This window comes from Rhinoraja longicauda, chromosome 2, assembly GCF_053455715.1.
Source record: "Rhinoraja longicauda isolate Sanriku21f chromosome 2, sRhiLon1.1, whole genome shotgun sequence".
In the NCBI taxonomy this organism is placed as follows: Eukaryota; Metazoa; Chordata; class Chondrichthyes; order Rajiformes; family Arhynchobatidae; genus Rhinoraja; species Rhinoraja longicauda.
Window position 1 is genome coordinate 96,862,375 of NC_135954.1, and position 26,054 is coordinate 96,888,428.

Genomic DNA, 26,054 nt, shown 5'->3' on the forward strand with positions numbered 1-26,054 from the left:
CCTCGGCCGCTGTCGGCAACTTTTGAAGGCTTCGCTGCCGGATTTACCGGCGAAAGAGGAAAAAGGGGGAGAGCAAGTGGAAGGAGGATCTTTATTTTACCCAAAGAAGCAGCGCGCTCGATTATTCCAGGTTAAAATCACACCCACGGTTCGGTTTTCAGGCGTCAGGTTCCTGTTTTAGGCACTGGCGTCTGGTCAGAAATAAACTGGCCCAATTGCGTCGGATGGTCCTTTTTTTGTTGTTGCTTTGTCTTTCCTGCTGCGGAGCGACAAATATCACAGGAGTTAGCGGCGGAGAGACTCCTTATCTGTGAAGCGGGCTGTTTAATGAATGCGTGACTTCCAGCGTCCCTACAACAAGACTATTCCCGTCTAGCTATTCCCCTGTTACTATGAAACGTCTTACCTTGAAGACTTGACATTGCTACTGAATTTCTAACGTTTTACAGGGAGCAAGATTAAACCACCCGTGCAATTTCAAATCGCCCTTTACAAAAGCCAGTGATTGGGGAAACCCGCGCTGAAATTGAAGCTTGCAATCGAGAACAGATATAACTGCCCTGCCCGCCTCCCTGCCCCCCCCCCCACCCCCCTCTCTCTCTCTCTCTCTCTCTCTCTTCCCCCATCGCTTTGTGCTTTAGCCCAATCAAATATTATTTGTGTAATAATAGGGCGAAGGATTGTGGGTAGGTGCACAGAGAGAGAGAGAGAGAGAGAGGGAGAGGGAGAGAGAGAAAGATTTCTATTGTACGGAGGGTATTAGGGAGAGAGAAAAAAAGGTCACAGTAAAATGTGTGAGTTTTTTTGTTCTAATTGGCTGGAGGTGAAATCGGCTGATGAATTAAAGTGCTGGACTGGCGTGTGCTGGGTGTTTGTGTGCTGGGTCTTTTGCTTCAGAAGAGAGGGAGAGAGGGGGGGAGAGATGAGAGTTACGCGGCGTTGTCATCTAATCTCAGTGTCACCGTCATGTGTTGAAATCTGCTCCCGTTTATTGGCCAAAGGCACGTGTCTGGGGTCCCGGGGAACCGCGTCACGTGACCGCCCCCTATTAAAAAAGAACAGAAATCCAGCGCAGTGAAAGTATTTCTGATCAGTTAGCGGCTCTCTTTAATTTTTATTCCCTGTCTTCTAACTGTGTGTGTGTGTGTGTGTGTGTGTGTGTGTGTGGATGGATGAATGCATGCATGTGTGAGTGAGTGAATGAGTGAGTGAGAGAGGGAGGGAGAGAGAAACAGAGACTCCTGTGCTGCCCAAGTCGAGGGGGTGAGCGGCAGATTGGGGAAGGGAAGGGAGGGGGAGGGAGGGAGGGAGGGAGGGAGACAAGAGTCTTGAAAAGTGAAGGCTGCCGATTAAACGTGAGCCATGGATACCTGGGTGCGGAACTGAGACAAGGCAAAGTATGATTATCCGCACCTAAGCCAAACGAGCAGAGGCAATCAGACGGGGGGTGGGTGGGAGGGAGGGGGGGGACGACGTTAAAGGCGGAGAGATTGATGCTGGCAAGATATTAAAGGAGGAACGTTTTGGGGGAGAACTAAAAGGCAAGATCTGGGCTTCCTCTCATTCTCTCCACAAACCAACTTGGATATCGCTGCATACTTGAGTGGGTGAAAGGCTAAAGAGAGCGGGGAAGGGGGGGGGGACGGGGACTACAGTTCCGAAGCCGTTCACACACTATGGAAGAAAATGATCAAAATAACCATGAAGTGGACAACCAGGAGTCGAGCAACGAGTCTAACCGAGCCATCATGCCGCTACTCCAGGCGCCGGGGAACCAGCTCCCTCACCGGATCACCAACTTTTTCATCGACAACATCTTGCGGCCGGACTTTGGCAAAAGGAAAGACGGGCAGAGCCACGTCCCCGGGAGAGAGAACGTTAGCCCGTCGGCGGTGGTGTCCGGCCAGAGCGGAGGCAGTGCGCCCGGGGTGGGAGGAGGAGGAGGAGGTGGTGTTGGTGGTGGTGTTGGTGGTGATGGTGTCTCCGGCGGAGGAGGAGGGGCTCCAGCCAGCCCGTCTGGCCCGGCTAAGAAACGAGACGTGGCGGGAGAAGCGACGCTGAGGAACGGCGAGAGCGCCGAGCAATCTCAGAGCTCCGATTCAGATAGCTCCCACAGCAGCACCAGCGCAGTCTCCCAACCCATGCTTTGGCCTGCGTGGGTTTACTGCACTAGATACTCGGACAGGCCTTCGTCAGGTGAGGGAACACGACAATAAAACCATTCTCCATGTCAGAGGGGAAAGAGGGCTTGTGTTAAACTTTAAAAGGCGGATAAGCAAGAGCTTAAAATAACTGAATCATCAGTTAATTTAATTTTGCTAACGTGCTAGCCTAAACTAAATAGAGAGCAACGCTTTCCTTGTGACATATGTTTTTTACAGGAATCTTGCTGTATCCCATTAAATGAACAGGAGGGAAAAGTTTCCTCAGATTCTCCAGAACACTGTGATGGCCTTCAATGGTTCTCGAAACGTGTCTTGATTTTTTTAATTAACAAAAGATTGATCCTTTTACACGTGGGATCCACACAACAGACATAAGCATTTATAATATTAAACCAGTGTGGAATCGACATTCTAGATTTTATTTTCAGGCGGGCAAGTGCAGACTAATCGCTCTCAACTCTCCACTTAACATAGTTTGAATGCAGTCGAACTCAGTGTAAATCTAAAAAGATCATATTTTCTTGTTGAGAAGGATTGCAGACATGGGAACTGTCCAAAAGCATCGATGCGGCGAACGAGTCTTTTCAACCGGTTCCCGGGGCGCGTTTTGGTTGTAAAAAAATTTCGACACAGCGCTTATGGGATAAATTATCTCAAGATCTATTGTTTGAAAGAAAGCCCCATCCATTGTTAGAATAAAAATGGACGGTAATTTAGAGTTTCGTGTCTATAAACAGGGCGGTTTTTAAAAATCAGAAATACGTCTGGTAGTTATTACTATACGAAAACGCTCACGATGCACTCGGCCGCTCCAGTATGTCTCTTTGTTGACTAGTATTTAGCATATTTTTGTCAGCGAACTAGGCCTCGCTATGTCCGATCGGCTTCAGACTTGCCGCTTACGAGGCTAGAGCACACGAGAGTTGAATTGGCGAAGAATATAACAACGCGCGCAATAAAATAATCCACAGCACATTATGTTGAAATCAGGATTTTGAAATTACGTAATGTGCAAAAAAAAATCCAACTACAGCCCTCGAAGGACACGACCAATAATTCGCCGGAAATAACAGAGAGCTTGTAGAAATATAATTGCACGTTTTATCTGAAGGAGTTGATTTTGTGGAGGAGAAACATCAAATAATATGTTTAATCCATCCCAAACTTAGATTATCGCAGGCTTGCTTTTTAAAAACCAAATAACTAAAGAGAGGGGTTGAAATATAGACTATTATAGAGTTAGTTTAATCTGTGGTAGAAACTATGTTTGTCATGCGTTTTTGATTTTTCGATCCACATTTTATTTTAATCATACAGTTATGTGTAGTTGTTTCCAGCTGAGTGTTGAGTATCATACTTTAAGAGGAGTAGAGTGGGGATGCATTAAAAATTTAACTGCCCTTACACACGCTGGCCAAATTACAACCGCACGCGCACACACACACACATACCGGTCCAGTCTCTTGCACCGCCACACTTTCTTCTCACGCTGGTCAAAGATTTACTGCTTCTGAAAACGCTTATAATTTGCCGATATATCAGTGACAACAACTTCCCACATCCACCCTTAATTCACGTTTTAAAATGTTTATTATTTTCTTTGCAAGCAGACTAGGGAGAGAAAGTTGTAAATTCGCGACCCACGGGTGTTGATTGTGTATCAAGCGTTTGTTACTATCGTTAGTTTCAATATTATTTGATATTCCGACAACTTTCAGGCCCTTGGATCAGAGGGAGGTGAATGGGTTTTTTTCTGCCATGGTTGCAAAACCCTCAATTTATTGTATATTTAAAGTTTGTTGTTTTGCAGACGCGATTGAACGGCGGGTCATTTATTCATTGCTTTTTTAAGTTGTTTCCCACCCTTTCTATTTTAATGACACTTTTTATCCAAGTAATCATTTTTATTATGTCTCTAACCTGGTTTATCTACTGAGACTCACGAACTTTACGTTGCACATTCCCACATACGGCAGTTAGCGCATAAATGACTGCAATTCTTTTGAAAGGACGACTACATTATTACACGAATCCTATTATTTTCCCTGTCTAACCACCATCATGAAACATACGAGGACTGTGTATCTGAAACCCTCGGCGAACGTTTTGTGCTTTTCTCATAACTTTATGAGTTGCATGTGGAGGCAAATCTGCCTCATTGTGTTCAGTTTCGCACTCAAGTCATCTTTTTCCCCATGTACTCTCTGCTATAATTGGAACTCTATCAAATGAAGGGTCAACGAATAACATAAACATCGCCCTAACTGCAGGTTTGTAAAATTTTAAAAGTTTGGAATGATGTGTAATCCAGAAATAGAGACGAAGGGAGGAGATACGCGAGCATTTCCAACTTCGGGGGCAAATTGTAGCGATATATATAGGCAGTTGTTATCACAGAGTCTGAATTTAAGCGGATTATGGATCACACTCTTATCTATTTGCAATGAATTGTATCGCACTGAACACATCAAAAATGTTATTTCTTTCAATCCTACTGCAATGATCCACCAAACTCGCGGATCTATGCATCCCGTAACCTACTTCCTGAAATGTGCCTTTGGCCGTTGTTGGATATAAATATTCACTTGTTAAAATTGCGAAATTGTGCAGACATAAATTGTCAATGATTTACCATTGCCCACGACCTAAGAAATTGTTCTATCGTTTCAAGTTTTGAGTTATTGTTCATAGAATAAGATGTCACGAGGGAGGAAAATGGCACCTGTGTTCGTGTTTACATCAATCGTACAGCAGTTCATAAAATGTGATAGTCTGGGTTTTGTTTGATTTTTGTCACTTTAACAAAAAATCTTACTGCTTTTATTTTGTAACACTGCGTTTACACTTTAATTTTAGGTCCCAGGTCCCGCAAACCAAAGAAAAAGACTCCCAATAAAGAGGACAAGCGACCGAGGACAGCGTTCACAGCCGAGCAATTGCAGAGACTGAAAGCCGAGTTTCAGACGAACCGCTACCTAACCGAGCAACGCCGGCAGAGCTTGGCTCACGAACTCAGTCTCAACGAATCCCAAATCAAAATCTGGTTTCAGAACAAGCGAGCCAAAATCAAGAAAGCTAGCGGATCAAAGAACTCACTGGCACTCCATTTAATGGCACAAGGACTTTACAACCATTCCAACACGGAGAAAGAAGACAAGGAAGAAAGCGAATAGCAAAGATTTAACAAAAGTGCGAAAAAATACAATGCAATAATATAAATCTCAAAAAAAAAATAAAGGGCCAGTGTATTGAGAAAAAAAAGAGAGAGAAAAAGATACCAGCATAGTTTTTAAAAGATATGAAATTGTATGAGACATTATTCCGCAATATTCTGTGTATATAATTCAGGTAAGGTGTTGTAAAAAAAACTGAAATATTTCAATATATGGTGAGCTATTGTTTCTGGGATTTCAGAAGCTACTTTTTTTGCCGCGGATATTGTTTGTTGGTCGCATTTTCTACCAGTCACCGACTGGGTTCCGCAGCCGCTCGGTGAACAAACTAACCTGAAATTTAAACCAACCTGCTGAAGTCCAAAGAAATTTCCTGCTGTTGTTTTACAGAAAAAAATGTTAAATTAAATAAATATCAAATGTTTGATTCTACTGCAAGGTTTACAGCTTTTGAGATTGCTTTCTTTTTTAAAAACAAAACAAAGAACTAAAGGCGGTTTTGAGACAAGGTACACTGGGAAGTCTCATCCGATGTTTTAGATTATTAATATCGGAAGGTGGGGAAGCTTTTCAATGTAAGGAACTTAACTGAGGGTCGGATAATTAGATTTTGAGGGAAGGCTGAATTGTGTCAAATTTTCTACATTATTCTCTGGCCTTGATGAAAGATATTAAGGGGCAGTGAATGAAACCAGACAACTTTCATTGATGCATTTGTTTTGATGAGCAGCGTTGAGGTTTTTTTTAACATTTGCAATATGTTATCGAGTTGGGCCTTTGCAAGCGGTAGACGAAACTCTGGAAGCAAACAGCGGAGATAAACCGATATTGTTTTTTATCCTTTTAAAAAAAACATAAACCGAGTGGGCGGGTATGGGGTGGGGGAAGATGGTTGGGTTACAGAAAAAGTGTTCAGCCGACGGGCTTCCGCCTCTGGAGCGCCTCCCTGCGGCATATGGCGAGGTCTCAAAATGTCAAGTTCAACCAAGAACTTGATACACAACGCATTAGACCGGAAACCTCTCACTGTGGTTGTAAACAGGGATTTTTTAAAAAAAGGGCATTTTATATTTTGGATGAGGGCATTGTTGTTGAAAATGCTCTTCGTTCAAGTGAACATACGCGAAGTCACAAATTATACCAAAGGCGCCACTTACTTTGCTGCCGCGAATCATTAATCGAAACGTGGAGATTTTTTTTCTGTGTCCGATTGCCAGGGCACTTGTACTTTGTCAGTTAGAGGCACCGAGGCTGGGCTGTAGAAAGAGCAGCCCTTTCTCCTTCGTCTTCCGACCTAAAATTCGACGCAATCAAAGCTCACGGAAATACAAATTCTGCTGCTTTGCCCACGTGTTTTGTACCCTGTCTTTCACAAGAAAGTGCAACGTATTTTTTGCTGTAATTTCCAAGACCTATAGAGAGCGTCCTTTGCAAAAAATATTATTGTCGTATGCATTGCTAGTTTTCAACTGCGCTGGACTTAGAATAATGTTCTAGATCACATTCTTTGATAAATTTATCATCGACAAGCTAAAGAATCGAAAGGAAAAAGTACTCTTCCCAATACATTTGGTAACATTTTGTATCAGTGTTATCCTAGCGCTAATAATTAGGCAACAGACGAAGTCGTATTGTCCAAAGATGCAAGCGTCCTAATTAAGTGGAGTCGACCCCTGTAAAAAGTGTTCACTTTAGGAAGTTAAATATAATTTGACTTTGCTGGTAATTGATGTGAAACCAGTAACATAATTTACAGTCTTTTTACGAAACCTTCAATATCGCCTCGTTATTTTAATATGGTGAAATTAGCTAAATATAATAAATGCACCGAGGCGCTGTAAAATATCCGTACCCTTCCTGTATTTTTTAATACTTGATATCCACGTAACCCGCATTAATACACGAACACTGTATCAAAGTTGTATATAAAGAAAAAAAAACCGATAGTAACAAGCGCCTGGAATGGAAACTGTCAATTGTAAACTGCATAGGGACTGCATGAAGCACAAATCCTGGATGAATTCTTTGTCTGATAAATGCAAAGACAGCGAATCAATCTGCGTTTATTCTCCCTAAATTATGTATGCACCTATGATTTTATTTGTGTGATTTCAGATTTAAAACAGTGACAATTATAAGTTACTCCAAATATAATTCATTCAAATTTCTAACGTATAAACGTTGTGTTCGTTGATGTGGATAAGTAAAGATATGTATACTTCAAAGGCAACACATTTCACTAAGGTCCAAACGGGATAAAATATAAGTACCTCGGCCCTATAGAGTACTAGCAAAACGAATGCCAACATCTCGCTTTAACGCCAAGATTATGGGTTTAATGGCAAATCAGGTTATTACCAACACTATTGAAACTCGTGTTCTTTAGTCCACTTTATTTTAGATTATAACATAGTAACAACGTACAATGAAAACGACGCATGAATCAAGAATTATGGACCCTTTTTCACTTCTTTGTGAACGAGTCTGACAGATTATAATCGCGTCTGATTTACTACATTATATATTATATAATATGTTGGTCTCGCGATAATATTAGCACTGATGTATCTACAAATTGTATTTATTAATTATATTTCGCACTTTAGCAAACGTCGTGATCGTAAGCAATGTTATCGTGCTCTCGCACAATGAGTTGACCGATAGGAAAAATATATAGTTAAAATTGCAGTTTAGTGAATCATAAATGCAGTGACATTTAAGGATTTGTTGTAATGAATGTAACCAAAGAAAATCAGGTTCTCCCTAAATAACTAACAGCATGAAGAAAATCAAACATAAATGGCTGAAAATGCTGACATTGGCGCCATATTGTATTCCTACTGGACGCAGACAAGTACATAAATGGAAAATATAAGTTTGTTCGTGAAGGTTGTATTTAGATGTTACGTCACTTTCATGTTTGAATTAGCTTAAGATTCTATTACAAAGTAATAGATTTTCTGGCAGACGTAGCTAAATAGCTTGACAAACTCGCAATTTTTCTTTAAAAAAAGAGCCAGTCCAAAAGCAACAGATTCTGGGATTACAAACTTCAAGTAAATGTTTCCCAAAATACATATAGTTCTGAATTTCCTTATTTTTTAAAAGTTGAGGTGTGAGGAATTGGATTAAAACTGTCCTGATTTTTAAACAATTTGTTAAGTAAACGTAGTACGTCATTGGGAATCAGCCTAAAATAGTGTTTGTTGATTCCACTAAATGTAAGGAATACAGGGTAGTTTGGAAAAAAAATCAACCGCAGTGAGCGATAATTAAACTTTGTTTTCCACCAATAAGCCAATCTTGATTATAGCTAATATTAAAAGGATCTTGTAATGGTAATAATAGCCTGCGCCCCTGAGAACGCAAGTGAAACTGATTCCAAGGGAGTTGTATTTCACGCTGATGACCTAAAGCAGTTACCAAGAACTTGTCGAAATTAAGTGTTGCATGGGAACTAAATCTGATCGGCTATTGTTGACATTCCCTGTCAACAGTTCCAATATGTTGCGATAAATCAAAAATCATTCCAGATTTTCACTTCAGGAATAATTGATGAACTCAGCACCTTCGCACTTGCATTTGGGCGAGGAAACTTCAAAAAGTTTGCTGTTCAGAATTCAAGTAAATTAATACCAGGGACCTGAAAGATTAGATATTTGCATTCTGGGAAGAAAAACATTTCTAAAACAATGAACTCGCGCAACAAAAAAAAGTCACAAGATGATCTTGTCCTCACTTGTAACCGAAAAGATGGGAGCTGATCATTGCGCCGATTAGTATACCGTGGTTTTCTTTGAATTCAATGAGAATTACAAGCAAACAAAATAGAAGTGAATGTAAATGTTGGGGTCAGACCATTTAAGGTCATTCCACAGATTCATTGCTAATTTGTACTCGTGTCGACTTCGAACCCTACAATCAATTGCCCTTTAAATATACCTCTATATACACACACACACATATGTATGTATGTATGTATGTATATATATATATATATATATATATATATATATATATATATATATATATATATATATATATACATATAAATATATATATTTGCCCTTTAAGTAGATTTTTTTAAATCAAGCAGGATTAAAGTAATACAGGAATTATTTCGGTTAAAGGCTTTGGAAGTTTGCGTTATTATAATTAATATTCGGTGGTTCATTTTTCCAAATTGTGCCCATTGTTTCTTAAATTAAATTGTATCAAACCACACCGTTTTTGATTGGGTTCCAATGACTTACTACATTTAATCAAATTGTTTAAAAATCTGGATAGTTTTAATCCGATTTCCCACACCTCAACTTTTAAAAATAGGGAAACTAATTTGCCTATTAGCACTGTAGAACTAAATTATATACACTGGCTAGAGAAAATTAAAGAGAAACAAATATAAGCACCAATACAGGTTCAAACAAATTATTTTGTTGTATCTCAATGCAGAAATTATCTGATTTGTCGTTACGTGAAACGCCAAGGAATAAGAAAGCTGGAGGTTAGGCATTTGTCAGATTAAGTATCCAGTGACTAATAAAACATTAGGGAGTGTGCGGATTTAACAATATCCTCAATGTTTCTCCTTTAAATGCTACTGTTGTTTTTCAACAACTAAATTGTGCAGTAGCTGATATGCACGAGGTTAATAGAAAAACAAGGACTAGTCTGTAAGTTTAAGAGAACAAAGTAGAAACAATTGCCAACTGTGCAATATATTGCTACATTGCAGTTCAGGCATTTGTTGGTCTTTATTTTAACTACGTACAAGCGATTCAATAGGGATTTTATTTTATTTTACAAGAAAGCTTCAAGCGGCAAACTATATTAAAAGTAGGCAGACGAAAAACGTTAAAAGTATCATTTTGCAAGCAAGATCTTCATTGTAGCTGTACTTTACCGGAGTCATATATATGACAATAAACTCGACTCGACAACTTTCCTGATATCTTATTAGCAGATAATGGTCCAATTGGCTTGCCGTTCATAAAATTATTTTTTATTTGCCTCCTGTGTCCTCCCCAAAGTATTGCCTATTTTCAAAAGCAGAACATAAAATAGAACTAACACATCAGCAATAGTCAGAAGTTACAAAGTAAAAGCTTAATTGGACACCGCCCGCCTCCCCCAGCAAACAATGTCCCGAAAAGGGCAAATAAAAGACGAAGACATTCTTCTGTTGTAGGTTTTTAAAAGGTGTGAATTTACAGAGCCGCCGAAGTATCCAAGAATGTAGTTACGGTCTTTCCTTACTCTTGGGTCTTGAAGAGATTTTGTAAACATTCCAGGAATGAAAATAAAAGAACATTTCCCATTCACGGAATGTCATTGTTAGCAAAATAAACGTCGTTTCACACTCCGGTTCATGCTCATCGTTCTTATCGCTTTTAAATCCGAATACTTCAGAAAGTGTTTAATGCAATGAATTGGTTGTGAATTTGAACATTAATTGTGATTAATCATGGTAACGCATTGCAAATAAAAAGGTGAAATACAACTATTCAACAGCACGTAGCTATAATTTATTTGCGACAGACCGTGATATTTAGGCTTTGAAAGAATGTGTTAATTGGATCCAATATCCATTTGATCTGTGACCATACTCAAGTTTCTGGATGTTTTAAAATCATTATGTCTTTGCCAGTCGAAATGCATCTTTAACCCACCCCCAAATAAAGAATGCTTCCGTAACCCGGCTAGTTAATTTATTTTGGAAAATGTACTTAGAAAAAATTAAGATGCTGGAAAATTAACTTATTTTTAAAGAGGTTTATGGTTTGATTGTAATTTAGATCACACTATTAAATCTGGTGTTTTATGTGCGAGAACAAACGTAGCAGTTTAGATAGAGGTTATTCCACAGATTTGTGAATTTCGCCGAAGAAAACAAATAAAGTTTGCTTGAGGTTACAAACTGTTGTTTTAGCTTTCAATAATTGAACGTTTTAATAATCCATATTACGTAATCGAATTATGTAATATCCAAAGCACCTTTTAATATTTTATACCATTCTAAACTTTCCTACAAACTTTTGGGAACAACATCAACAATGTTCCAAATGGACGGCTTTGATTTAAGATTTTTTTTAAACAATCGCGCGACTGTTAAAGTATATTTGAAGCAATTATTTGTACTTAAATCAATAGTAAATCCTCTGAAACAAAGTTTTGGCTAATAACTTTTAACACCCCCGCCAGCCTGTTGTTTGGATTAAAACAGGAAGTCCTATTTAAATTAAAAAAAATATTTGCAATGTAGCTACAACGTAAATAAGAGCTTTTTCTTTCCTTAAAAAAAGCCTTAGTGCATTTGTTTCCTCCCCGAAACGTCATTAAGTTCCATTTGTTTCTACCTGTGTCTGTTAAATATAGTGACTGGGAAACGTTACAGAAAATGTCAGACAAAAGTAGCTGTCAGGCCAGAGCATTTCCCAGCATTGACCTGCTATCAAATGCTAAAGAAGTAATCTGCATTTCTATTCTTGCTCAGCTTGTATGTGGAAGTAACGCCCAATGGTCACTGCCTTGATGAGGCTGGACCTGTACAAGTGGGGAGCAACTGCTCCTCTCAGACACTGTGAATGGAGTCTGCGGCCAGGAGACCGGGGTGAAGGTCAAAGCTTCTGCCACGACTGCAGGTGGTTCGTTTCCTCTCTGTCCCAAATCATATGCGCCTTCGAACAAAATTCACAAACTTTTCGAGCATCTAGTCCAACTGTCGAAGTGACATTCTCCCATCAAAACCCCGTTTTAACCAATCAAAACCTGCGCCGATGAGCTAAAAAAAGGATTATCCCCCCCCCCCCCCCCCCAGTGACTTTACAATCAAGTATTGCAAATGGCGGGTGCGTGGAAAATGTACCGGGGCGAAAAAAAGCCTCAACTTAAACATGTTAGTCTTTCCCGGTTACACTGCAGAGTGGAGGGTGTTATGATTTAAAGCGTTATGAAGTGGCGGAGAAAATAAAAAAAGAAAATAAGTAGCTGCAATGTACTCTTTTTGGGAAATCGACTGGCTGTCTTCAACACAAAAGCGACCCCCTCCCCCCACAGTTATTTCACCCATAGTTTTTTTTAATGCTTCCTTGTCCAACTTGAATATGCAATGAAGCGCCAGCCTTTTGTGGCGGAAATATAATTAAACTGGTGAAAGATGTAAAAGTGAAGAATAGGGATGACATCAGGCCGATTTCACACTTGGCACTCCGATGGCCAGGACGAAGCCAGGCTCTTGCCATGCAACACAGATCAAAGCGAACTGCCACCACCAAAAAGGGAAAGGGGGATTTAAGTATGCTAATCCCCAGGACAAATATATTTTAATCTTGTTAGAATACAAGTTAATGCTGCAGCTCAGAGGCTGAACTTTGTCAGACTGTAGAGAACCACTTTGCTGCAGGTCTGATTGAGGTGGACCTCCTGGTTCAATGATATTGAATTTAGGTAATTTTACAAAATGCTCCTTCATACAGACCAGGCTAGTCTAAAGAAAGATACTCCCTCCCTTCCATCCAAAGCCTTAGCAGCTGTGTCACTGACCTTGCAAAGCTCCCCTACCAAGGCATATACGAGCGGGAGGAAATGAGCATTTATCTGTCCAGTTTGTAGATCGCAAACTAAATCCAATCCACTAATTTTACATCGACGCCGACCATTGATCGCGTTGATTGGTACAATGGTTAATGACAGTTAGTGTTGTAGTCATAGAAATATAATCTGAATCAATAGATTCAGAAAGTCAAGTGTCTTAAAAATATGCTATGGCGGTGTGGAGGTTGGTTGGTGGAAGGTGCAGTCCAAAATAATAATTGCAAGTACAAATCATCACCAAATGAACCAAATAGTAAGTGTAGGAAGGAACTGCAGATGCTGGTTTACACCGAAGATGGACACAAAATGCTGTAGTATCTCAGCGGGTCAGGCAGCATCTCTGGAGAAAAGAAATAGGCGACGTTTCGGGTCGAAGCCCTTCTGCAGATCGTCGAACCAAATTGTAATATTGATATCCGGATATTCACGAAGAAACGGTAGTTTGGGTAAATGCAAATTGCTATTTATCTGCAATGGGCCCAAAAAAACTTTGCGAGCGATAATCCATAAAATGATGCTGGCAATTTCTGCAAGTAACACGGGATGAGCAAGGATGGAAGGTCCAGCACACTGAACTCGAAAGTCATGAAAAGTATTAATTTCTCATTAACGTCCAATTTGTGAACGCGATTGCTCTTCGAAAATGGCCAGAATGACTACAGTGTAATCAAAGAAAAGGTTGTCCAAACGACAACATTCGAAATTAAATTTGGAATTATTATGAACGGAAGTTGATGAGAGCGCTTGCCCTCAGAAGTTTTGTACAAAAAAAACAGTCGCAATGGTTAAGTGCCCATTGAAAAAGGAGCGTCGTGAACTGAATCTCCACGAGTTTACCCTTCTCAGCGGGACTCTGCATTGAATTACAATAATATGTCCCTTGCTTAAAAGAAATACAACTTCAAGAAATGACCTTCGTACAATTAACGGGGTCGTGCACAATTCGAGATGTAAACAGGGTACGCCGAGCGTTAATACTCGGCTGCCGATCATCAGAAGAGAGAAAAATCGTTTCAAAGTATCCACCAAATTCGGGCGGCAGTTGTAACCAGCTAATCAGACCGTTTCAGTTTTACCTCCGGTGGTTCAAAATTGGAAAGATCCTTTCTATACTGGTCATTCTCCAGGACTTTGACCTCATGACCACAGATTATATGTCAATTTCAGCATTCTAAAGAAACAATTATTGGGCCAATAGAAATGGCTTCAGGTAAAGGAATTGTTGGTTTCATTAAACGACAATGAAGTTTACTCGAAGCCTTGCTAAAGAGTCATCGATCGAAACATAAAACATTTGAGGGCGCTTGCACATTGTCCCCCTTTTTATTGTAATCAACTGGGCAGTACATTAAAATAAAACGACAGCACTGCTACTAAAGAAATGGGCTTGATAGTAATAAACAACCTGTTGGAGAGAAAGTTGCCCACTAATTCATAAATTGCTACAAATCGAGTTATCACGTCAATTAAGGAATTGTTTAAGTTGCGCACAAATTCGTATATTGCCACAAACTTAGTTAGCACCCAGTTAAGGAACTGTTTAAAAAATAAAAATGTCTAGTGTGCGGAGCATTGTTTATGTAAAAACATCAAGGTGGAATAAATAGCATTAACATGTCCTTTCCACGCAAGCTGCCTGTAAAATGCGATGTTCTGTATGCGATGTCATTGTAACCAGCATGTAAACATTAGCTGGGTGGGGCGGGGGTATGGCAGAGTCGTGGACAATTTTCATAACTTTTGCTTTCATATGAGGTAAAATAGCCCGTAGAGATAAACAGGTACAATTTCTAAATAAGGCAGATAAATCTTCAGTAGAATATATTATTCATAGAAATAAAATTTCTGTTGTGTAGATAAAAAGGTATCCGTTTTAATGTCCTATTGAAAATTCAAGGATTTAAGAAACATGGTTATCATAGAGAACAAGTTACAGCAAGGATAAGGGACACTAGTCTAAATTGATAGAACGAAAATAGAGGTAAAAAAGAATATTAGAATTTTTGTAGAGAAACAGTTGACAACCGCATGTGAATTAATGCACCACAGGAGTCAAAGTCAATAAAGGATTAACAAAAATAAAAACAAACCCACAAATTCTGATTAATAATTTTAATTACAAGTACTGAAAGATAAAATTGAAAATAAATCTTAGAAATAATCAGCACACACTATTTGAACATTAAAAAAAGGTGTGTGTTATTTTGTTCCCCGTATTAAGTTGAAAATGCCCATTAATTTAATATGAATGAGTTATAAAATCTCTTTAATACATTGTGGATAATTCAAATACACCAATAGATCTGGAATTATCAAAAGATACAGCCATAATGAAAATATATGAATCAGTGGTTCTTGGAGGGAAGATAGGAGCAAAGATCAGATTCACAGCAGCAGTTCTGGTCCAGTGTAAATTTGCCAGCTGTTGATGCAGACATTCAGTACTTTCCCATTCCAGCTTGATACACAACAATTCTTATAGCTCAGGGTGGAGAGTTTGTACAGATGGATCACAAAATTCTGGTGAGGTGGGAGGAAAAATAAATGTACATTCTATTAAACAGAATAGTTCAAACAGTATAAATATTTTTAATAGCTAGTTATATCTTAGTGTAAATCAATTTGAAAATAAAACGAGTCTAGTATGTTTAATTAGAAAGATTACTAAAATAAAAAACAATTTACACAACATTCTTCACAACTGGAAGATGTTAGCAAATAAATACAAAATAGTTTTTCCAAAAGATGTGATTATATTCCGCACTTTGAACACCACTGTAAGATTCAAAAAACATTATCATTTTGTTATACTGAAGATGACTACATGTCTAAAGTTATCATTTACATGATTTATACGTCTGAAACCTGGCAAATCTTTATTAAAGCAAACTTAGTAATAGAGGAGGAACCTATTTAGATATATAAAGCTACACTGAAAACAGTGGCACAAATTCTTAAGCATGTTATGATCATTCCAAAATTCAGCATTATGGGTAAGGAAATAATTTATTACAAATACAAGTACTACACCGAAGTAGTTCCTCTCTCTACAATTAAAATGCAGTTCTAGTATCTGTAGCTCTCAAAAGCAATTAGATTTGATTTAGAATATTTTCATCTTTTGCAGTAAAAAAGACCATTGGGAAGCCTGGAAAACACCTTACATTTGTATATTCACTTGGTTAAAATGTATTATTATATGAACCATTCAAAGTTATAATTTTTAAAAAGTTGTAATAATTTTCCCAGATCTAAGATGTTATCCGGTTTCAAGGGTGTATAGCATACAAAATAGTTAAATCTGGGAAAGCACACTGCACTCTGCTACACCCACTTGCAAGCTTATCATGCTAGTAGGCATAAAATATAGATATACTTTGGAAAAGTACAAAAAGAAATCCAAGTCCAACTTAGAGGATCACACTATAATTTAGTAAATTTTGAATATCCAATATTGAAGATACCATATCTGGATTTACTTAAATATTTCCATTATGTTGACGATGTAAAACAAACACTCAGAAACAGAATGAAAATTAAATTCTTGGTATTCTGTCTGACCTGACAAGTATTTTTTTTAATCCTCAACAGTGTTCTGTTCCCATTTTTATTACTACAGTATTTCAAAAACATTTATCAATTCCTCTGCTCATTTTTAAAAACTAAGCCAGAACCCTAACATTCAAAGGCAATAGTAATGCAAGATATTTTGCAAAGATATTAATTTCTCTTAAATTGCAGGATTTAAGGGGTTTTAGTCTATTGTAGTGTAATGATGTGGTTCACCAGTCAAAATTATGTTGCAAAATGTACAGAAATGCTACTGTAAATTACTTCAATTCTTAAAGGCAGTTTGGATCCTTAAAATAGTTGAACCAGAATTCTGAAAAACATTAACACTAGTCAGAAACTAGAGAAATATCTTCAAGAATCAGCAAAAGCAAACAAGCTTTTGGGTCATTGACACACCATCACACGTCAAGTAAACCATTGCTGAAATTTGCAGCCTGTAATATTATGATAGATTACCTTTTCATTATCAACACTACCAATGGAAAAAATGTTAGTTATTAAAGATGTACTTTAATCAAAAGAAATTTGAGATTTTAGCCACTCATTCCCTAAAGAATCTCATTTCAGCTAAGGGAATTTTCAGCAAGCAGCTTTTCTGAATACTAATGGACACCAGTTACTAACAGTAGGTTACACTTGGCTCAACATTATATATTCACATACAAGCAAAATAAATGCACTGCAAGAAAATCAAATTCTAGGCTGCATACTGAAGGGAATGGTTGTTACAATTCAACAATCACAAATAACAGTAATTAGGCAAAACTTTCATTTGCCTACTGGAATCTCAATAGAAAAAAAGGTGCATTTGCAAGTAACATCCCAAGTCATGTTCACTGGATTGAAGAGATATTCCTCCACAGAACATCAAAGCAGCAAAGTAACATGAAATAGAAAAAAAATACGGTACATTAAAACAGTCACAATACCTGATTTTGCATTGCATAGCTTGTCAGCCACATGGTCCGCTTCATGGGTGAACAGGGAAATTATTTCGTCTTCATATTCTTCCACTATATTTTCACACTGTGAGTGAGATCAGTTAAATTAGAGCGCATTACATTACAAAACAGTCAAAATGAATCTTCATTGCTGGGCATGCATAAATCTAGCTGTTTCTTTTGCCTGCTGCCATTTTCTGCTTTCCCCTTCTTTGGCAAAGCCATTTGAGTACTTCCAAAATAAAAACAACAAAAGTATGAAACTACAAAGAAGTGACGGCCAGAAAGAAAGATAAATAGAAAGATTGTATGCTTAATATTGATGATTTCCAAAATCTTAGAAGCATAATTCTTTATGACAATTGCCTAAGCTGAAGTTCTAGTGCCCTCTGCTGTAATAGCTATTTGAATAAGCAATTGAAAAAACCTTACCACAAACTTTAGAGATTTAGAATTTTCAGGATCAAATTTGAAATTCTTGAAATCTAATGAACCCATTTTCTCTGAATCTCTTGGTGCAAATCTCATGTAACTCCTCTTCTGGGTGTCAGGATCCACATATAGGGCATAATCATCCATGCTCGAACAAATATTCTCAAAGAGCTCAAGTAGATGGGTCTCGGATCTTGCATATGGAATCTGCAGGAAACCAGCAACGTGACCATTACATGATGCATTCTTTAAAATTAAATCAAATTAAGAACAATCACATTGATAATGTAATTCTGAGATCCAATAATAGAATTGTTTTTTTGTGATTTCAGTTCAATAAACATACAATATTTGCACTTCCAAAAACAATAGTAAATTTGACAAAATCAGAAAGAAGAGAGTACCTCACTTTAGCAAATTAAGTTAGAGGACTACTATATCCAGTTTGCTCACATGACTGGTTAGTCCAGACGTTGATCGGCAGCTGCTTAATCCTTCCTCAGGATTCAGAGGGAAAAAGCAAGGCCCACGAAGTTAACATCACTCGAGTCTATAGTCTCAGTTTTCATTTCCTGGAGTTAAAGCTGCTGGATTGTCTCTCATCTCCACCCCCCTTTACCAAATTCAAGAGAAACCCCAGACAACACCTATACTCCTAGAATGAATTATTACAAAGAGAGCACAAGAGGTCAAAATAGTCCTTTCCCTTGGTAACTGGACAAAAAGTTTTAACTGTCTAGACAGGTCAAGGTGCAAAATGTGCCCCGTTGCTATCTCCGGAAGAGTTTCAATTGAAGCCAAGTACAGGGTAAACAGCAGAGATACATCCACAGACCTTTGCACGTCCCTCCCTCCACCCTCTACTGATCAAAGTAGGAAGTTTGCATGACAACCACAGTCAAAGGGCTGAATTGCTGATGAACTCGATTTCAGCAATGTAGATATGGCCAGATTCCATTGTCTCCTTTGAAACACAGTATGGCCCCTTCCGGTCCCAGTGATTACATTATGGATGCATTTTCACATAAGCAGTTCATTCACACAAAAGGTTTCTCCTTGCTTCATTGCCATCTGATCACAAAGCTAATACATCAGAGTTTAAACCTTAAGTATTTTACTTTCTATGTCAGATATTTCCCCCCATCATACTCAATTGATACAATTTTATAAGAATGAAGTAAATAACCTTTATTGAACATCTTTTGTCAAATCTTCAAAACGATATAAATATTTCGTAAAACTGAAAAAAAAAATGTACATGTGCACATTTTATTCTACATCTACATAAACACAACAACCCTGTAGCTGTCATTGTGAACAACATCAAATTCTCCAGTGACTTTGCAACAAATTTATATAACTGAGCAAAGCAAATGGCTAGTAGGTCAAAAAAAAGCTTTTCCTTACAACAGCCACTGGAGATTGGATGCATCATGTTCATAAAAAGCATTTCTTAGTGTGACAGAGGGGAGGGGGAAGCAAAACACACATTGCCCTCTGCCAGTAGAAAAGATGTCTGAGATACCGCCCCGCAAATTGTGTTGCCATTGAAATAAGAATGAAGAGACTGCCATCATTAAAATGTGATGGACGAGAGTCACAATCAATTTTCCCTGTCTGCTTTGAACAAAAGTTTCTTATCTTACTGAAAAAAATAAGACATGCTCTGCAAAGAGGTGATAAAGATGAAGTACTTTTGATTTTCAAATGTTGAGACTACACAAGCATAGATTCCCACTTTCAGGATAACAAAAGCTACATACAGATGTACTTTTCTTTTACATAAAGATAACCAAATGCTAATGAAATTGCACACCTGCACAATTTAATGAAAAAAAATTACCCCAAATATGTTGTAAAAAAAGCCTACATGAAGTCTACAATTTGAAGTTGGAAGAATGAAAAAGAAAAATGTATAAAATGCACATTGACCCATTAAATACATTTGGATTTCTAAATATGGACTCAACATTTGAAATTGTTGTTTTATTGTGATGAATATAACAGTCCCCGATTTAGTAAATAACTGGCGTCTTGCATCTCAAATTAAGTGTAAAACTCAATTTTGCTTTGTCCCACATGCACTAAAAAAACAACTTGTTGGTACTACAAATGTATGACCGCAAAGTTTATTTCATAAGCACAATTAATCAATTTGTGATAACAAAGACACAGGGCTATCCCAGGATTTATTTAGCAGTTTTAATCCAAATGTGGTCTTTAACAATACAGACATATCAAAGCTGCCCTTTCTGTTGTAAAAGACTAAAATTTAAAAAAAGATTTAAAAAAATGGTTATCTACAAGCCTACATTACTCCATTTGAAGCTCGTATTAAACAAATCAAAAGGCAAAAAAACTACTCAAGCCGAAACTCTGAAATAAAAAAATACTTCTAGACTTTTCTGGTTTTAGTTTACATTAAAGAAAGACTTTCAGAAAATCAGAAGTGTGAGGATTTGATGGAAGATGAATTAAAGGTGTTTACACCAGAAAACAAATCTCACCCATGCTTTGAAATACAAACCTAGAGAGGTCCAAACAAATCAAAAACATATTGCTCATGGTTTACAGAGTAACTGTCAGATGTCAGTCTTAAGCCTCGAGCCACCTTTTAATGAAACCCCTCAAGTCATTTTTTTTTTAAACTGAAGGTGAACAATAAAATTCCGTGGAGTATACTTGACAATTATTCAGCAAGTATGCTTTAATATTGGCCACAAAGGATCATAGGAACATCATTCTGTAACTTAGTCAAATAAAGAGCACTGATGTGCCAAAGTATTAATATGCAACCAGAATTCAAATATATTTTAAAACTTAATATAAACATTGACAAAATGAGCAGTTGATATGTTTGCAGTTTCTCAACAATCCTCCTGCAGAACACCATGCGACAAGAAAAAAAGTAAAAGTGACCACACACAAAACAAAATTAGATTATTATATCAACCCAAGGAAAAACATTTACAAAGGACAAACTTTAATAGGGAAACAGATTTATGAGGTTTGGATAGTTAAAGGGATTAAAATGTTCAGACAATGAATACTCCATTGAAATGACCCAAAGAATTATGATCTTCATGATTAGCAATTTATTTTTCTGTGGCATTAATGTAAAATTAAACAGAAAGGGGAAATTTAAAAAATGCCTACTATATAAAAGTTTCTGTAAAGTTTACCCAAGTTTAACAACAAAACATTCTGTGCATTTTTCGAAATCTACTGCCATCATACCATTTGCTCAGAGGTATATAGAATTTCCTTATAGTAATGGAGAAATGCCATCCAGTTAATTAAGTAAACATTCATTTACAGCAATTTGCAAAGACAATCTTCTAAAGCCAAGTCAAAACAATTAGGAAGAGCTTACATATTCCTTATCATTTCTTTTATACAAAGATTAAAGGATTCTACCGCAGACCACACACCATTTCTTTCCAAACATGAGCTATTGACCCATTTCTAGGCCAAGGTTATGCAGCTCTCAAATTAATAAGGGCTGCCTTAACACCACCAAACTAAACTTTTTTTTCTCTCTACGCCATTTTTTTAGTTGCCCTCACCCCATCACACGTTTTCCCACATTGTTCAGAAAAATACTTTTTCCTGCCTTTAAAATCCATAATTTACTATCTAAGCATGTACACAAATGACAACTAACTTTGGTTTAAATTCAATAATGTTCGTAATACTACTATTGTTCTCTCAAAATGCAACACATGCAACAGGATAATGCAAGCTGCTGCAACATATCCAGCCAAGGCCATTTTCCGGATCTTCTTGGCCGAGACGAGCAGTTTGTGTATGAACAGAAAGTGATCAGATATTTAAACATAAAATATTTTGTCCAATTACCCAAAGCAACATTTTAAAAACTCTTTGTTGCTTTAATAGGTTACATAGCAGAAGAGTACAGATTCTATTTCATCCCCACACACTCAGAAAAAAAAACTTCATAATCCATGGCTAGCTAATCTGAAGATAGACAAAGTGCTGGAGTAACTCAGTGGGTCAGACAGCATCTCTGGAGAAAAAGGTTGGAACCCTTCAAGCTGAAAGAGGGAGGGCACTGGAGATAGAAAAAAGCTTTTAATCTGGATCGTCCACATTGTTGTGCGTAAAAAGAAAATGGATATTTGATGGGGTAGTGAGTTGGAGAAAAAGAGAATATGATGAAGAATGTTGATTGATAGTAGAGCTTATAATTTTCAGTCTTTAGCATATTAGAAAGATGGATATCTTTTCTAATATATGTGAGGAAGGAAAATGAACCAGCTGCTGACAGTGTGAGAGCACATCGCCTGGTTTAGATGGAGTACATCCTAGATTGAGCATGGAAATTAGGAGACGGCAGAGGCGTGGAGGATTGCAAATGTTATGCTCTTGCTCAAAACAAGCGAGATAAATCTAGTACATATCAGTGGTGCACTATTTGAGACATTAATTTTCATTTGGACAAGCATAGTCAACATGGACCCAAGCATGATGGATTTGTAAAAACAGATGTAATAACAGGAGCAATATCCAATAGTATGAAAATCAGCCAGTCTGGCATCATCAGAGACCTAAGAGTGCCAGTATTAGTTTTGTTGCATCCTATAGCAAGTTATTTGCCTTCTGACACTTCCCCCCCCCCCCAAAGTTATTAACACTATCTACAATGTACAAATCATGAACACAATGGAATACTCACCAAGTACCTGAATAAGGAAAGTGACTGCCCAGATAGTGCATCCATTAGTTCAAAATTTTCAAAACTCACTAAATTTCAGGATGGCATCAAGTGATCAGAAAAAAGGCAAAGTGAATCTCTTCAAATCAAGAGGGGGAAGACAGAAGGTGGGGACCTAAAAGGACAGTTACTTTAACATCCATTGTTGGCAAAATGCTCAAGTCAGTAATGAAAGAGGAAATAATTCATCCAGGAAAACTGAATATAATCCAACTTGGTCAACATTTGTTTATGAAAAGTAAATCATGTTTGACAAATTTACTGGAATTCTTTGAGGATGAGGCAGAGAGTTAATAGAGTGAAATCTGGAGATGCAGTGCATTTAAGCTTCCAAAAAACATTAGACAATGTAAAGGATTGATGCAAAAATTAAGAACCCAAGGTATTGGAGAAAGTACATTAGTACGGTTTGAAAACTGGATTGTACGCTAGAAAACAAAGAATTTGAATAAATGTGACGTTTTCAGACTGGTGGATTGCAACAAGTGGAGTACCCCAGGGGGGAATTCTTAATAAACCCATTTGTTTATTATTTGCATTACTATGCTTGAGAAGGGAACGAAATGCATGTTTGCTGATGATACAAAAATAGATAGATTCTGCAACAGGATATAAATAGATTGAGTGAAAATTGTAAAATGAGTTTAATGTGGCTAAATGGGAGACCATGCACTTTGGCAAGAGTAATCTAAAGGTGTATTATTACCTAACTGAAGAGAGACTGCATGAGTAAAATTCAAAAGGAATCAATGCTTTCTAATGCATGAATCACAAAAAATTGGCAGACAGGCCCAACAAGCAGTTAAGGTAGGAAACTGCATTTTGGCCTTTATTGCAAGGGCTGGAGTTTAAAAATATAAAGGATTGGTTGAAGTTGTACAGGGTGTTGGCACGGCCACACAAATTATTATTCATATTTTTGGTCCCCTTATCTAAAAATTGTACCAGCCTTGGAGGGAGTTCAAATGAGCTTACTAGCCCAATTCCTGGGATGAGTGTTATCTTATCAAAGGAGGCTAGACAAATTTGGTCTGTATTACTTGGAGTTTAGATTGTGCACTTCGGGTTGATTGCATTAGTCGAAACAGGGTGGACCACGTGAAGGTTGCAATCTCCCCCCCTCAACTCAACAGCTTGGGCTAATAGCTGCCACACCAAACGAGTCGACACTGTCCATACCTCTGCAATGCGGGACATCACAGGGACACTTAAGTCAACACCTTTGCAGTGGCTCCCTGTCCTCTCTCACATCGCCCCTCCCAACATTCGCAGAAGGGAGAGGATGTTGAAAGATTGGTGCACCATCGAGGCTAACCCTGACCTTCCCATCCATGATGACTTGAACAATCTGCCCAACATGCGCCTGAAGTCCCGCAAACCCTTCTGGTCTCCAACCAAATCCCTGGAAGACTTTGACCCCAAGACTGAGTGGTGCAGAGCCTGGAAAAATGCCAACACCAACAACGGAGAGGTCATCATAGAACCCACAGTGAAACCACCGGGATTTGACCTCCATCGCAAGCAATGGCTAACCCTGAACAGGATCCGCACTCTCCATGCAAGATCAGCCCATCACCTGCACAAGTGGGGGATGACAGACAGCCCTGCTTGCGACTGCGGATATCCAGACCAGACAATTCCACACATCGTGAATGACTGCTAACTGAGGTTTTTCTCTGGTGGCACCCAGCAACTGATGCTGGCCTGGCCTGGATGTCTACCCTTGACCTACAACTTTAGGCTGTGCACGCCATATGCAAGAAGAAGACTTGGAGTTTAGAAGAATGAGTGAAGTTATTCAAACACTAGATCCTGAGGAGACAAATAGGAGATATACATGTTTTTGCAAAATGGAGAGTTGCAAATAAGGGGATGTAGTAAGGGATCAATCATTTAAAACAAACATGGAGAAATCTCCTCTCAGAGGGTAGTGAATCACCAGAATTTTCTGCCCCATTATAACAGCAGATTATTAGGTACACTTATAGTGGAGATAGATAAATATTTGGGAGATTGGAGGGTTATGAGGAATTGATCCAGGAGTTGAGGCTAGTATGGATTACTCATGGTCACATTGAATGGCAGGGCAGGCTTGAGTAGCCTGGTGACCTGCGTCTTCCCCTATTTTTTTGCATTCTCGAGTGCAGCATCATCTACTTTCAGAAAGTTCAACATGTCCAGGACAATACAGTCTACTTGATTAGAACCTCATCAACCATTCTAAATATTCAGTCATCACACTGCTGGCACACAGAGTGCAGTGTTTATCATCAACAAAATGTACTGCAGTTATTCCCCCTAATGGCACCACAAGACCTCTATCACAAAGAAAGATAAGGACAGTGGGTGCATGGTTCCCTACTAGTTCCCCTCCAAGTTACAAACATTAACGAATTGGAAATATATCACTGGTCATCATTGCAGTCCAAATACTAGAACTCCCTGCCAATTGCTTTCGTGTTGACATTGGGAGACTCCAATTGCGGAGGTGGAGAGGCTATTCAGGAAACAGAAAAGCCGGAAATCTCCAGGACTGGACAATGTCAACCTCCGAACAACTGGCACCGATCTACACAAACATTTTCAACCAGTCCCTGCAAACCTGCACTGTCCCTGCCTGCTTCAAGGTCTCCACTATTGTCCCTGTACCCAAAAAGACAAGGATCACTGGTCTTAATGACTACAGACCTGTCGCACTGACCTCTGTAGTCACGAAGACATTTGAAAGACTTGTGCTGGCCCAGCTGAAAAACATCACAAATCCCCTGCTGGACTCTCTGCAGTTTGCATACAGGGCCAATAGATCGGTGGATGACGCAGTCAACCTAGGCCTGCACTTCATCCTCCATAACCTAGACTGCAAGGGGACCTATGCCAGGATTCTGTTTGTGGACTTTAGCTCCGCAGTTAACACCATTGTGCCAGAGTTACTACACTCCAGACTATCCCAGTTTTCTGACAGACAGGAAGCAGCATGTGAGGCTGGGAAAGCACATCTCAGACCCGCAGACCCTCACCATAAGAGCACCGCAAGGCTGCGTACTCTCCCCTCTCCTTTACTCTCTCTACACCAACGACTGCACCTCCACAGACTCCTCTGTCAAGCTCCTCAAGTTTGCGGATGACACAACCCTGATTGGACTGATCCAGGATGGGAAGGAATCTGCCTACAGACAGGAAGTGACACAGCTGGCGTCCTGGTACCATTGCAGCAACCTGGAGCTCAATGCTCTTAAGACAGTGGAACTAATTGTAGACTTTCAAAAAGCTCTCCCTCCCCCCACTCACCATCAACAACACCACAGTCACATCTGTGGAGTCATTTAAGTTCCTTGGAACCATCATCTCCAGGGACCTTAAATGGGGGGGCCACCATCGACTCCTCAGTCAAAAAGGCCCAGAGGATGTACTTCCTGCGGCAACTGAGGAAACACAATCTGCC

General features: G+C 38.6%; 2 protein-coding genes across 3 annotated transcripts in view; one reads left to right on the forward strand and one right to left on the reverse strand.

Moving 5' to 3' along the window:
* Nucleotides 1–1,676: 1,676 nt before the first annotated feature.
* en2a (engrailed homeobox 2a) lies at nt 1,677–5,686 on the forward strand. 2 transcript variants are annotated; one of them, XM_078429384.1, is made up of 3 exons: nt 1,677–1,947; nt 2,008–2,196; nt 5,022–5,686. In XM_078429384.1, the coding sequence occupies exons 1-3, from the start codon at nt 1,677–1,679 to the stop codon at nt 5,336–5,338; spliced, it is 777 nt and encodes a 258-aa protein (XP_078285510.1). In that variant the 3' UTR covers nt 5,339–5,686. The 2 variants fall into 2 exon arrangements, with proteins under 2 accessions (XP_078285510.1, XP_078285503.1); XM_078429377.1 differs by having other exon boundaries at nt 1,677–2,196.
* Nucleotides 5,687–15,059: 9,373 nt separating this feature from the next.
* The window catches only part of LOC144610583 (protein canopy homolog 1-like), a 47,117-nt gene continuing 36,122 nt past the window's right edge, over nt 15,060–26,054 (reverse strand). The window contains exons 3-5 of the mRNA XM_078429395.1: nt 17,878–18,084; nt 17,434–17,530; nt 15,060–15,451 (exon numbers count right to left, since the gene is read on the reverse strand). Coding sequence (XP_078285521.1) covers nt 15,408–15,451; nt 17,434–17,530; nt 17,878–18,084 — 348 coding nt within the window. The 3' untranslated portion in view covers nt 15,060–15,407. The remainder of the gene's footprint in view (nt 15,452–17,433; nt 17,531–17,877; nt 18,085–26,054) is intronic.

What these genes read in the sequence shown, in the direction of transcription:
- en2a (XM_078429377.1), top strand. Translation starts at nt 1,677, where the DNA reads ATGGAAGAAAATGATCAAAATAACCATGAAGTGGACAACCAGGAGTCG. An exon ending in CTCGGACAGGCCTTCGTCAG is followed by an intron (nt 2,197 to 5,021) that starts GTGAGGGAACAC and finishes CTTTAATTTTAG; the next exon opens with GTCCCAGGTCCCGCAAACCA.